Below are 12,287 nucleotides of genomic sequence, written 5' to 3'. Positions count from 1 at the left end.
CCAGCAAAGGTTTAGGCTGAGACTTTTTCTGCAGGGACATTTTTAAGGGTTCCTGAACAAAGCAGCTAGTTCCTGAGAGAGGGATGGGAGGAGGAGAGAGAAAATGCAAAAATTTACAAGTGTTTTATTCATCAGAGTTGATTTCCTCCCAGTGAAGTGTCAAGAATCAGTCTCTGGATATTGTTAGGGTCAGGAGAGTGCTGAGTAAGAGCAGGAATATTAAAACAAAAAAAAGAAAAGCTAGAAAAAATTAATCCGCATCTTCTCTTGCAAATAGACTAAAGGTTAAAAAGAGCAAAGGATGCATCGCTCCTCTGCACCAGGCATACATCTCCAAAGGCAGAGTTCGCAGCACCAGCGTGGCAAGACCATCAGTCCTCACACACGCTCCCACCACCACCCCAGAGGAAGAAGATGCTCCATCGCTTACACCCAGCATCGGTTTCAGACGGGTTTTTGCTCCAGGATTATGGCACAGCCTGGACTGGGTTTGAAGCATGCAAGGCACTCGCTGTTGGGAACACAGCAGCCAGACCTGCACAGGCAGGTTGTTCAGACTGGACCCAGTAGTCTACTTGTATGGCCCATTTCTCACTGAAGTCCTACCCAAAACCAGTTCAGTTGACATCATCCCACTCTAGCAGCCAGACCTTCCACCCAGGGGCCTGCATGATCAGGCATAGGTAGAGAGACTATCACACCTTGAACTCCCCCACAACTGAGGGGTCATCATTTGAGTCCTGCGACCGGCCACGATACAGCTTGAAGGTGTGGCAGAAGTCAGAGAGATGCTCAAAGTCGTCCACCTTCTCCAGCTCCGTCTCGTAGACCTGGGGAGGGAGAGACAGGGTCAAGGGCAGGGACTGCTCCTGGGCAGAGGGGGTCCAGCAGCATGTCCCCACTGATCTTGGACAAGACTTGACCCAAGCTCCTTGGTCCCAGGGAGATTCCACCCGCAGGAACAGAGTCTTGGGACCTGTCACCCTTGTTGCACCTACGGGACAGTGATGAAGATCAGACTTTTGGCAACCCTACAATATATAACAGCACATCATGGAAGACACAGACTAAGCCAAGGTGCTGCAGAGGGTTTTTCATCAGCCAGAGACCTTCCTGCTAGGAATGCTTTCCTTAACCAGGCAGTCTTTTGCATTTTAGTCTTACTTGGGTCTCTGTGTTAATTTTAGCACTCCTTATAAACATGTACCTAAATCTCCCCTCTCCTAAGCAATCTCTGGCTTTCCCTGTTGTTCCCAAACACTGTTCAAGGTGGCAGCTCCCCATCTCCTCTGCCACTTAGAGAAGGGACAATTTCTTGACAGCTGCAAAGTGCAAAGTTACCAGAAAGGATTTTGCAAAGAAACTTGAGTTTTTAAAATAGTTATTTTTAAAGCAAAACTACCTGTTATCTGGGGAAAATGATGTATTTTTATTGCGGTTTTTTTACCTGAAAGAAAAAAAAGCCTGAACACCCAAAAAAAAAATCAAAACTTGTGGAAAAACATCATGGAGAGTGCAAGTCCAATGAGCCAGACCCAGCCAAGACCACTTACCTTCAAGGTGTCAAAGCCCTTCTCCAAATAGCAGCCACATTTTTCCCTCTCTCCTGTGGAAGCATAGAATTTGCTCCACCAGTCAATGAATTCTTCCTCCTGCAGCACGGGACACCAAAGTTACACATCTCCACAAATAAAACCCAGCGATCAACAGCAGCAGCAGCTCCCGTAACTGCTAGAGCTGAACTTGTGGCCAGCCCCACAGCACAGCCTGGGTTTGGCAGGTCTCTGTCCTGCAAAGACAATGAAGCTATTGCAAACCCAACCTGCAGCTCCTCACTCCCTGGTTTCAAGGTGGTTTTGGGATGCTTCCCATCAAAATCCAGCTGTTGCAGCCACAGAGCTGCCACAGACCTGGACCAGGCAGCAGAGAGGATGATTCTCCATGGGAGGATGAGCTCACAAGAATAAACTTGTGGTGTTTTTCGGGCAGATTTTGGCCATTTGGGTGGTGATCTTCCCAGGACCTCGGTGCAGGACCACACAGGGGATGAGACAAATTAACTCTCATGCTGACATGGTCCTGACAGCCTGAAATTCAGGGGGGATGTGAGGGCTGCTCTTAAACTTGGCCCCTGCTGTAGGCTTTGCCTGGAAGATTTGGGGGGCTTTGGGGATAGGGCTTGCCTTTCTGGTTTGTATCCCAGCACCACTCAACCTCCCCATCCAAACAAAGCACATGGGCAAATGAATGCATAAAATCCATACACTTCCACTAAAAAGAAAAGGTCCTCAGGTGCTGCACCTCTCTCAGGAAGACCATAACTCTCTTCTCATTGATATTATACAAAGAAATGGGCAAATCTCACGCAACCTCAGTGCACACCACTACAGCCCACAGCCGTCACACCATTAACAAGCATTTGCCTCATCTACTACACAAACTGCATTTCAGCTCCAAAGATGCTGTTCCAAGAAGAAAGCCTGCTGTCAGCTTCAGCAAATGTATATATTTTATGAGTGCACCATTTTTGAAATTTATACAAGCAAAGATGAAGGGGCTTTGACTGTGATTCATGAAACATTCCTGAAAAATAATGATGTCTTATTTTAGAAGTCCACAAAATTCCATCACACTGACCTAATGGAGGAATCATAATAGAGGTTTATTGGATTTATATTTTAAGCCAACGGCACAGGCTTTAAATTGCTGTCTTGAATAGACATTGTTTTTAATAGAAATATTACATAAATTAACTCTGAGGCCTCTGCTGCCTCTCTTTTTTTGAAAAAAAAAAAAAAAAAAATTGCCTTTCATCACTTCCCCTGTTTTATTGTTTAAAAAGCTACACTCTGACCATCATGGCTTTATTACGACATTCCACAGGTACTGAGTTACAAAGAAAGCACTTAAACTAATCTGACAACTTACCCATGGTATCTTCTGCAGCCCCAAGACAAAGAATTTGGTTAGATATTTTTGCTGATTTCTACTGATGTTACCAAAAAAAAGAGGGAAAGAAAAAATTTTTTAAAAAAAAGGAGGCAAGGGGAGCAGCTGGAATGTTAATAGCAAAGGACATTAATCCATTTGCCTGCAAATGGGAAAGCCAGAGAAAGCAATGGCTCCAGTCGCAAGCAGCTGAATTCAGGGGTTTCCTTTAGCAACCAGGCGACAGCCAACATCACCTCCAGTGTTTCACCTTGGACACGGTACAGGAGGGTCCTCAGGGTTGGGGTCTGTGCCCTGAGCCCTAGCACAGAAGGCTGAGGGACCTCAAGCATCCCTCATGCCCTCTCTGAGCTTTGCTTGGACCCTACAACAGGGCACGCACCCATGGGTGAGTATCACTTGAGATAAATTTAACATCAAGTGACCGAAACCTAAAATTTTAGCTTGGAGAGAAGCTTACTCAGATGCAGCAACCTGCTGTCATGGTTACCAGAAGGTTTGCTGTCTCCCCATCCACTCCCTCTTCCCTCAGGACCACTGCTCCCACAGAGCGGGGACCACCGTAATGTGGGCTGGCACCTGCGCGCCGAATGAGACTGGAGTCAGGATTGCAAACATTTTCCCATTCCATACTTAGATAAAGGCAAGAGCTTTCAAGCTCCAGTGTTCGTGGCTTTGGCATCTTCTGCTAAAACAGGAAAGTCAACTTTTAACACAGGAGCAGCAGAAGAGGGTCCAGGACCATTTCACCAGGCAAGAGCCTGAATGGGACCATTCCATCAGTTTCTCAGCACCTCTGTAAGCATCCAGGACAGGGGCAGCAGGAGAGTCCCTTCCAGGGGGGCATCCCAGAAAGGAGGAATGTCTTATAGCCAAAAGCATGGTTGTTTCCAAAAATAAAGGAATTCAGATACTTATTTAAAAAAAAAAAAATGCCTTAAAAAACAGAATTTCACCAGCAGGCTGCAACTTCCCACTTGAAACATTTCTGGGATTACAGCCTGGACATAGCAAAAGCACTCAGACACATGCTTAACTTCAATTGAGTGTGCAGATCCCTCTGAAGTCAATGAGGCTCTTCAGACACAGCCTTAAGGGCATTCTGGATCAGGCGGTGGGTTCAGCAGAGCCAGCAGCCGCTGCTCACTGACCCCTCCAGCTAACAGGGAAGGAGGTTTAAGCCGTGCCTGGTCTTCACGTAGGACTTTTACCCAGGGCTATGCACAGGGCTGTCCAATCCTTCCGTCCCCCAGACCCCGAAATGCAGACCTGTGTCATCCCAGCGGCTCTCAGGATATTTCCAATCTCATTTGGTTTTATCCAGCAGAGAATGCACCAGTTTTAACCTCATTTTTTGCCAGGGAGGTTGAGCCAGACTGATTTTTTTCCTCACTGCCCAGGGTTTGCTGTGACTGCAAGCCCGTCCCATCGGATGCATTCCCAGATGGAGTCTGGGCTTGGCCAGCACAACCCAGTTTTCACATAATATGTTGAAATGGTCATTTCAGTCGGGAGCAAAAGGAGGTGTGGAAACTGAAGAAGTTGCCACGCAAAGGAGATATTGGCTTCTGGTGAAACTTAGTCCTTATCACCTCACAGGTGGGGGAAACTGAGGCACAGACATGTTACTGTTCAGACAGCAAAGCCAGGAGCAGAGCAGGCATGAGATAACTGAAGTCTTAATACTTATGCTTGCTCTTCTACCGATTACACACTCTTCCCTGTGTGAATGTATATATATAATTACAGCAATAATAAATACTGCCTCTAGAGAAGCTAAGCCACTGCCTCAGACTCAAATGTACTCGCACCTCACATCTGGGAGGCAGATTTCCTGCAATGGGAAAGCTTTGCAGCTGGGATGAGAAGATCCCTCTAGAAACATCTCGGACATTTATAGATGCAGCTCCCCAGCTGTTTGTTACCACGCTTTTGCAGGAGGTGACACCCTGCATCTCTGGGAGAGGGTGGTATTAGCATCCTCATCTACTCCAGCTCAAAGGCAGCCTGGTCAGCTCAGCTCATTACCCGCCTAAACTAACCCAGCCCAGCCCTGTCCTCCCGCAGGCGCAGAGAACTCCAGCAGAGAGGCCATGGCAAACAGCTGGGGAACACAAAAATGTCTTTAAACACCGCAGCTGCGCTCCTTGGGGTTTTCCAACCACATCCCCAATCCCTCTGCTGCTCTACCAGCACGCCCAGGCAGGAAACCCAGCAGCTCGCTGCTGTGGGAGACATCCCCGCCACAGCTCTGCCACCGAGCAGCCAGCCACCACCCAAGCCAAGGTGCCAGCTATCCCCATGACAGGGTCAGTCTCTACTCCCCAAGGGGCTCCATAACCTACAAATGCAGACCAGGAGAATTTGCAGAAGTGCCTGGGAGGCAGGAAAAATCAGATTTTCCTGCTGGGAGGCCATGCTCTGCTCAAGACAGTAGGGTGGAGGTGCCACCAGCTGGGCTTGGGACATTGCACCTGCCAGACCTTGGGAGCTGGAGGAAGGCTTTTTCATGTTAATAATCACCCCATCCTTGACCTCCAACCTCTTCACTAGGAGGGACTGGTCTTGTGGTTATCCTTGGGTTCATTAACCTGGTCCTTTCACCTGGCTCCTTCAGCCTGTCCCAGGGATCTGCAGCAGCTCTGAGCTGTACCGTGCAGAAAGCGGGGCTGGAGGGAGGAGGAGAAAACCACAAGCACCCCCACATGGAGGCTGCAAGAGGACTTGGCTTCTCCTTCTGTTAACCCTCAAGGTGTGAACTGGCAGATGTTCATAAAAAGAAATTATCCATTTCTGGCTGTTTCACCTTTTTTTTTTTTTTTTTACTGTACTCCTGAATTTGCTCAGAAGTGGACAAAACTCTTTGTTTTCAGTGGGTTTTTTTCCCCATCCTGTTCAACCAGCCTACATTCAGCCACGGTCACCCGGGGGCAGCCACCCACGCACCTTCTTGCCACTATTTTTCCTCTGTCCCACAGCTTATATTTGGGGATGCTTTCCCCTGGTGGAAAGCTGGTGGAAAGCTGGTGGAAAACCAGTTTGCTACACAGATTGGTCAGGGAGGGCTTTCACCCATCGTCCGTGGCAGTGCCGTGCCTCCCCAAGTGTGCATGAAACACTGGGATAAAAAACAGACTGCAGGATTGAAGGGCGACACGGGGCTCCAGAGCGGGTTGGCGACCGCTTTCAGCAGGAGATATCCAACACCAAGAGCTCTTCCAGCTAACAGTAACAGGATAAGCCGTAAAATATGTGCTCTGATTTGGAACTAGCAAACACAGCAAATAACCAATTATTCCAAATAGTTTACAGATTTTGACTTTTTGGTTTTGGCTTGGGTTAGCTTTGCTAACTTGTCATTTGATGGGTTATTTGTAGTTCTTACAACGAAAGCATGGTACTAAAATAATGGTACGAATAACTGCATAGAAAGAACCTTACAGTGCTTCTCAGGAGAGATCAGAGGCTCCTCGTTGCAGCTTCATAGCTCAGAGGTGCTTGAGAGCGCCTCATGAGCTTCTCTCCTCTGGGAGATGCTCATGAACTGCCTGACTGCTCCAGCAAGTTAAGTCTGGTGGAGAGGAGATCTTGCTGGGATCACAGCTGGGAATGCAGGAGCTGCATGGGCATTAACCATGATGGGGGTCCTCTGCAAAGGGACAGCTCTCCTACAGACCTTGGTCCCTCCACCTGCCGCCCACGTCCGGCCTTTCACACTAACCTCACGTTTTCACTCATCCAGACTCAAAAGCTCACGTGTACCTCTCAGGAGAAGAAGCCTGTCTGCCCCTTTGATCCTGAGCCTGAGCAGGGTAGCGGAGACATGGACAAGGACACCCTGCTAAAAGGTCCTCAAAGCCCCTTGGTGGCTCTTCAAAATGCAACGTCTCCGCCCCAGATACCCCATCCTTCTTCCCTGCTTGCACAAACAGCTTTCTGGTAAGTCCCAGACGTATCTGTCGAACATTTTAAAGTGATTCTTCAGAAGCGTTGATGTATTTTCCTCTTGCCCTTAACAATGAACTAATAACTCTTATTTATCACTAATACAGAACACGGGGACCCCACTCGGGATTTGGCTCCCGTTGTGCTTGCTGCGTAGAAAAGGAGAAGGATGGGAAACTGCCCCATATATTTTCCATTTAAATCCTGCTCTTAAGGCAGATATCAAAAAGAGGCCAAAGCCATAGAGATTTTTACAGTCCCTTGTTCGTAAAGGGATCCTGCTGCGACCAGCTCTGGTGGCAGCATCTATACCACACCTACTTGAGCTGTACTCACAGTTCAGCTGACAAATATAAGCTTTGATCTTAGCAAGAGGTGTCTTGCACCTTCTGCTGACAATGGCTATGGGCTCTCCTCTGTCCTGCATCATCCCCTGTGTTTTCCCAAATTAAAACCCCTTGGGTCACCAGGACCTCATCCCAATCGCTCTCAGGTCGGCTCAGATGGGCAGCATGGCAGAGACACGGAGGGCAATGGCACCTCTGTCCTTGGAGAGCTTTGAGGGGATGCTGGCCAAGCCCAGTGTCCAACCTCTCGGGGTGGTCGGACAGTTTGAAAAGGGGATTTACAAGACAACAAGGAGGGGGTCTTGTGGATAATGACAGAGTGCTCCTCCCAGGCAGAGAGGGGGAAATGGTTCATGAGAGAGCTTATTTTGACATTTTAAGAAGTCATGAGTCTCTCTTTCACCCTTTGAACATGATTGAATCACTTGAACTCCAGAGGGATGAGCCAGGATTTCAGCGCGGCGGGAAGAGGACAGATCTGGAGCAGAGAAGTGGATCCACAAGACATTGCTGTTGCAAAACTGTCTCATTTCGCTTATGCCAAAGATTCTCAAGAGGGACGAAAGAAGGACGAAGGGCCAACTCCTGACTTTGTCTAGGAGGACTCTGGCAACAGCAACACCAGAGGAGTGCGAAGAGAGGCCAGATTAGAAAGGGTTTATGAACTAGGTTATAAACAATTGCAGATTAAGTGCTTGTATTCATGCAGGCTCCAGGCAGAGCCTGAAGCGTCAGCTCTGGCAGCCCTGATCTGACATCCCTGCCACACTAGCACTTCTTCCCAGCCTTTACCCCCCAGGTGGGTGCAGGGGAACGATGCCACAGAAGTGATACCCACCACCCACCTCGGGGGTTCACCAGGTCCCCCAAGCAATTCCTGCTCCATTTCCCAGAGCCGTTTGTGGGTCTGGAGTTTTTCAAGGTTTTCTCAGCATGCTGGGAGGCAGAAAAGATGCTCGAGATGAAGGGACAAAAAAAAAAAAAACAACTCTTGTGGACTTCACCAAGAAATGGGCAACCTGGTCTGCAAGCTCAGCTCTCCATGAGGGGCAAGTCCACAATCCCCCACCATGCTCCCCCTCCTCCAGGTCATTAACGCCACGGTCAGAGGCAGAACCCAGCAAAGTTCAGGAGCTCCCTCGCACACTCCACAACTGGGCTGGATTTTTTTGGCTGTAAAAGCTTTTTTCCTAATATTTAACCAGCTGCAGCCCCTATGCCTCATTCCACAGCTCCTGCTTTCGTGCAAAGCTCCCCAGCTATAAAGGAGCAGGAGACGGGAAGAAAGACGTGCACGGACCGTCTCGGTGACCTGCTTTCCAAAACAGGATGGTTTTCCCCAGGAGGCATCAGCAGCTCTCTGTGACATGAGGTTTATTACATTTAATCACATTCTTGTAGGGTCCTGGTGAAGGCCAGGAGAATGGGTTTATTACTGCCTAATATTGTGTTGCTTTTATTTTAAATTAATGGTTTGCAGCTTTTGTCTTTTTTTTTTCTGATTTTTTTCCCTAAATTTTATTTGAACTAAAACAAAAACATACTCACGTAAATGAAAAATGCTGATGAACAGAGGGAAGGGGGAGGCTATTTATGGGGCTTTTGTTTCCATACTCCACATCCCAGCACAGCCACCCATCCGCCTGTGCGGCAAAGGAAGCTGTATCAGCGAGCAACGTTACGCAGGTACAGAGGATAAAGGGGGTACTGGAGAGATGCGCGTAGGGCCAACAAAGCACGTTATCTCTGTATTATGGAGAGACAGGCTGGACATTAAATGTGCCTCCAACCCTATGCCAAGACCTACAAAGTTGCCCATCAGGAACTTCTGCATGCAAAAGTTACAGCTGCTGTGAAGCTGCAACCCATCTCTTATATGTTCTGCTTGCTCGATTTTTACTCTGTTTTCAGCAAGTGAAAGCCCCATTGATCTTTCCTTCCATCCTGCATGGTCAGACCTCAAAGGAAGACTATTCCTGTAACTCATAGGCCAGTATCAAGAGAGATCTAAGAGGGGTGAAGAGCCCCAAGGTCACAACCCTGCTAGGGATGAGTTTGGGGCATGGAAAAGACTTGTTTCTCTGGAGCATCAGCCTGGAGAAAGCAAAGCAGCTTCACTGCCCTTCTTACAAAATCCAGGAAGACCCCAACATCTGATTTTCTTATGAAAAAAATCACAGAATCACAGCATGGTTTGGGTTGGGAGGGACCTTAATGATCACCTAGTCCCATCTCCCTGCCACGGGCAGGGACACCTCCCACCAGCCCAGGTTGCTCCAAGCCCTGTCCAGCCTGGCCTGGGACACTGCTAAGGATGGGGCATCCACAGCTGCTCTGGGCAGCCTGTGCCAGCATCTCGCCACCCTCGCTGTAAATAATTTCTTCCTAACGTCTAATATCCTAATAAAATGCATACAGGGAGCAGGAGACACTTTCCAAGGAGGGAACTGTCACTGCTTGGGCACTGCCTAGCATCTCATCCCCACACTCTGAGGGCACCAGGCTGCATACCTGCAAGGACCAGGACTGTGCAAAGTCCTGCTGATGAGATGAAACCCTCCTTGCGGTGAAACCCTCCTCCTCATGTAAGGTCAACATCATCTTAGTTCAACTTACACCGACATGATGCCTAGGACTTGTGATGGTCCCTGAGCTAGGACATGGAGGAGCACAGAAGCCCCATCAACTCCTCAATCATGCCACTGCAGCCATCCGGGACACACCATCTCCAGTGAGCTACCAGGCTCTGCTGCTGTGCACCGAGAAGCGAGAAGCTGTTGGGAAGACATCAGACCTCGAGCACATACATAATTCTGCCAGCTCTGCCAGGACAAGAGGGAGGAAGCATCCTCATCCCTCCTCCCAAAACCAACCTCATTGTCTTTAGCATGAAGGAAAATGATGTTGAGATGCACACACACCTGTAGCAAGACAAAATTGCCCTTTCTCTAGGACAGTGAGGGCATCTTTCACAAAAGGAAATGCCTAAATTTTTACAGATCTTTATATATATATATATATATGCACATATATCATTCATAAAAACCATTAATCAAGCAAGTAAGTTAGAAATTAAGCAATACATACATGAGGCTGGGCCCAAGAAGCTGGTATGTTAATTAATGCTGAGCTGGTCATACCCTCCGCAAGCTACAAATTAAAATGATTGGTTATCAATGGGGTTAGAGAAACAGTGTTTAACATACATCAGCAAAAGCACAACTTAGGAGAAATAAAATAAATGAACCCGAACGGTGCTGCTTTCCCCCTCCCCTGGGTTATAAGGTCTCCCCAGACAAGGCATCCTTGGCACAAGAGCAGGGTTTGGCTTTTCATTGATGTTCATCAAATGGCACTGGGTTTGAATGGTTGTAAAGAATAAATGGGGTATTAAAGGAGAACTGCAGGAAAAACCCAGGTTACAGAAAAGCTGTTAGAATTTCTCAGCGTCTCCACCTGCGGACAATGAGGGCTCGCAAACACGGTGAGCCAGGCTCATCACAGAAGCCAGGGAGGGATCAGACTCAGGGTGTTTTTAACAGAAGGGGATTAGGGGAGCTCAGGACCAAGCCCTGGGACAAATAAGATGCTGAGCACAAGTGCAGCTTGTCCTGGGCAAACCAAGAGCTGCCGTCACCTATCCCTGCCTTGGGCAGCAGCTCTGTTTCCATCTTGCAAAGTGTGCTTCCTTCGAGATGAAGAAGGGGGAGGAATGTGACGTTCTCACCAAAAAATAGCTGGGTTTGAGCATCAGGCCAAGCCTGACAGCGCTGCTGGGAGCACTGTCCCCAAACGCTCTGCTTTGACCCATCGAACCAGACCTGCATCACACCTTGGGTCAAGGTGGAAACACTGAATTTACAGCTTTCTTCATGGGGGCAAGATTCCGCCAGGCTCAGCACCCAGGCAACTCTTGGAAGCTAGTGGGAGACAGCTTCTCTGTGACTGTTTTATCCATGAGTGGAAGGAACAAACTGCTCATCCCTTGGGGCTGCAGATGGACCTCATGGCTGTCCCTCCTGATCTGCTTCCCATGGGGATGAGGACCCAGGAAAGAGCATGGAGAACAGGGAGAGGCTGCAGAGGATGCAGAGCAGGCAGGAATAAAGGCTGATCCAGCACCCCCTTGCATGTGCCCAGCCCTTACAAAACCCTGCTCCATGGGCATCTCCCAAAGAAGAAAACTGGGAGGGCTTAGCCCAGGAGACCTTGCTACAGAAAAATTACTTTTCTCTGAGTTTTACGAGCTTCTTTTCTTCACATTCAGCAACCATGATGTTTGCAGTTCATGTGCACATAGACTTGTTTTAAACAGACCTCAGGCTGAACTTCTCACCCCGCTTGGACGAGAGGGACAACACATTCAACAACCTCAGAGCAGAGGGCTTTCGCATCTGTTTGTTTTCTCTATTTCAGATGAGGACAACAAAGTGATCCTTTGTTCCAGTCATCCATCAGAGAAGGGACCAAAGCCAGGCTTGGCAAGGAGGGAGAAAGGCTTTGGAGCCACACGATGAAACACACCCATGCACGAGCAGGAACAATCCTGGCTCCTGCTTCCAAGGTCACCACTGGAAGAGCACGCAGTATGGAGACCACAGCCCTGGGCATGGGCTTCTGGCCTGGGATCCATCCCCTTTCCCAGGGAGAAGGAGTAAGTTAGCCTCTGCCAACTGGGACTGCTCCTCCACCCTGCAGACCCGGCCCTGGCGGGGAGCAGAGCAGGGCGGAGGGACCCCGGTGGCTGCGGGGTGTCAGACCCCCTAAGCAACAGACACCCCACGCCGTGCCTGCCACCAGGAGAGCGTGGGCTCAGCAGGAACAACATTCAGGGCCGAAACGGAGGGGTTAGGGAGGGACGCGGTGGGAATTTTGGTTTGGCTTTCCAGGAACAGGCTCCCTCCTCCTCCGCTCCCCAAACAAAGGGTGAAGGTGAAAGACAAACAAACAAACAGAGAAGAATTAATCTGGGGTCAAACTGAATAACTTGGGTGTTTTGTCTGTGAAATGTTTGTTTCAGTAAAAGAAATGTCAAAGTCTTCCTCC

The 12,287-nt window shown here is 48.8% G+C and overlaps 1 protein-coding gene across 15 annotated transcripts in view; it reads right to left on the bottom strand.

Moving 5' to 3' along the window:
• The window catches only part of DYSF (dysferlin), a 104,378-nt gene that overhangs the window by 35,885 nt on the left and 56,206 nt on the right, over window positions 1-12,287 (bottom strand). For 8 of the 15 annotated variants that reach the window (XM_055796232.1, XM_055796234.1, XM_027789732.2 and 5 more), the window contains 3 exons: window positions 10,329-10,391; window positions 1,554-1,652; window positions 702-830 (listed from right to left, as the gene is read on the bottom strand). In XM_055796232.1, the coding sequence (XP_055652207.1) occupies window positions 702-830; window positions 1,554-1,652; window positions 10,329-10,391 (291 nt within the window). The remainder of the gene's footprint in view (window positions 1-701; window positions 831-1,553; window positions 1,653-10,328; window positions 10,392-12,287) is intronic. The other 7 variants (XM_055796237.1, XM_055796238.1, XM_055796239.1 and 4 more) reach the window with 1 other exon arrangement.

This window comes from Falco peregrinus, chromosome 2 (assembly GCF_023634155.1).
Source record: "Falco peregrinus isolate bFalPer1 chromosome 2, bFalPer1.pri, whole genome shotgun sequence".
Classification (NCBI taxonomy): Eukaryota; Metazoa; Chordata; class Aves; order Falconiformes; family Falconidae; genus Falco; species Falco peregrinus.
This window is presented reverse-complemented; position numbering and strand designations above follow the sequence as displayed.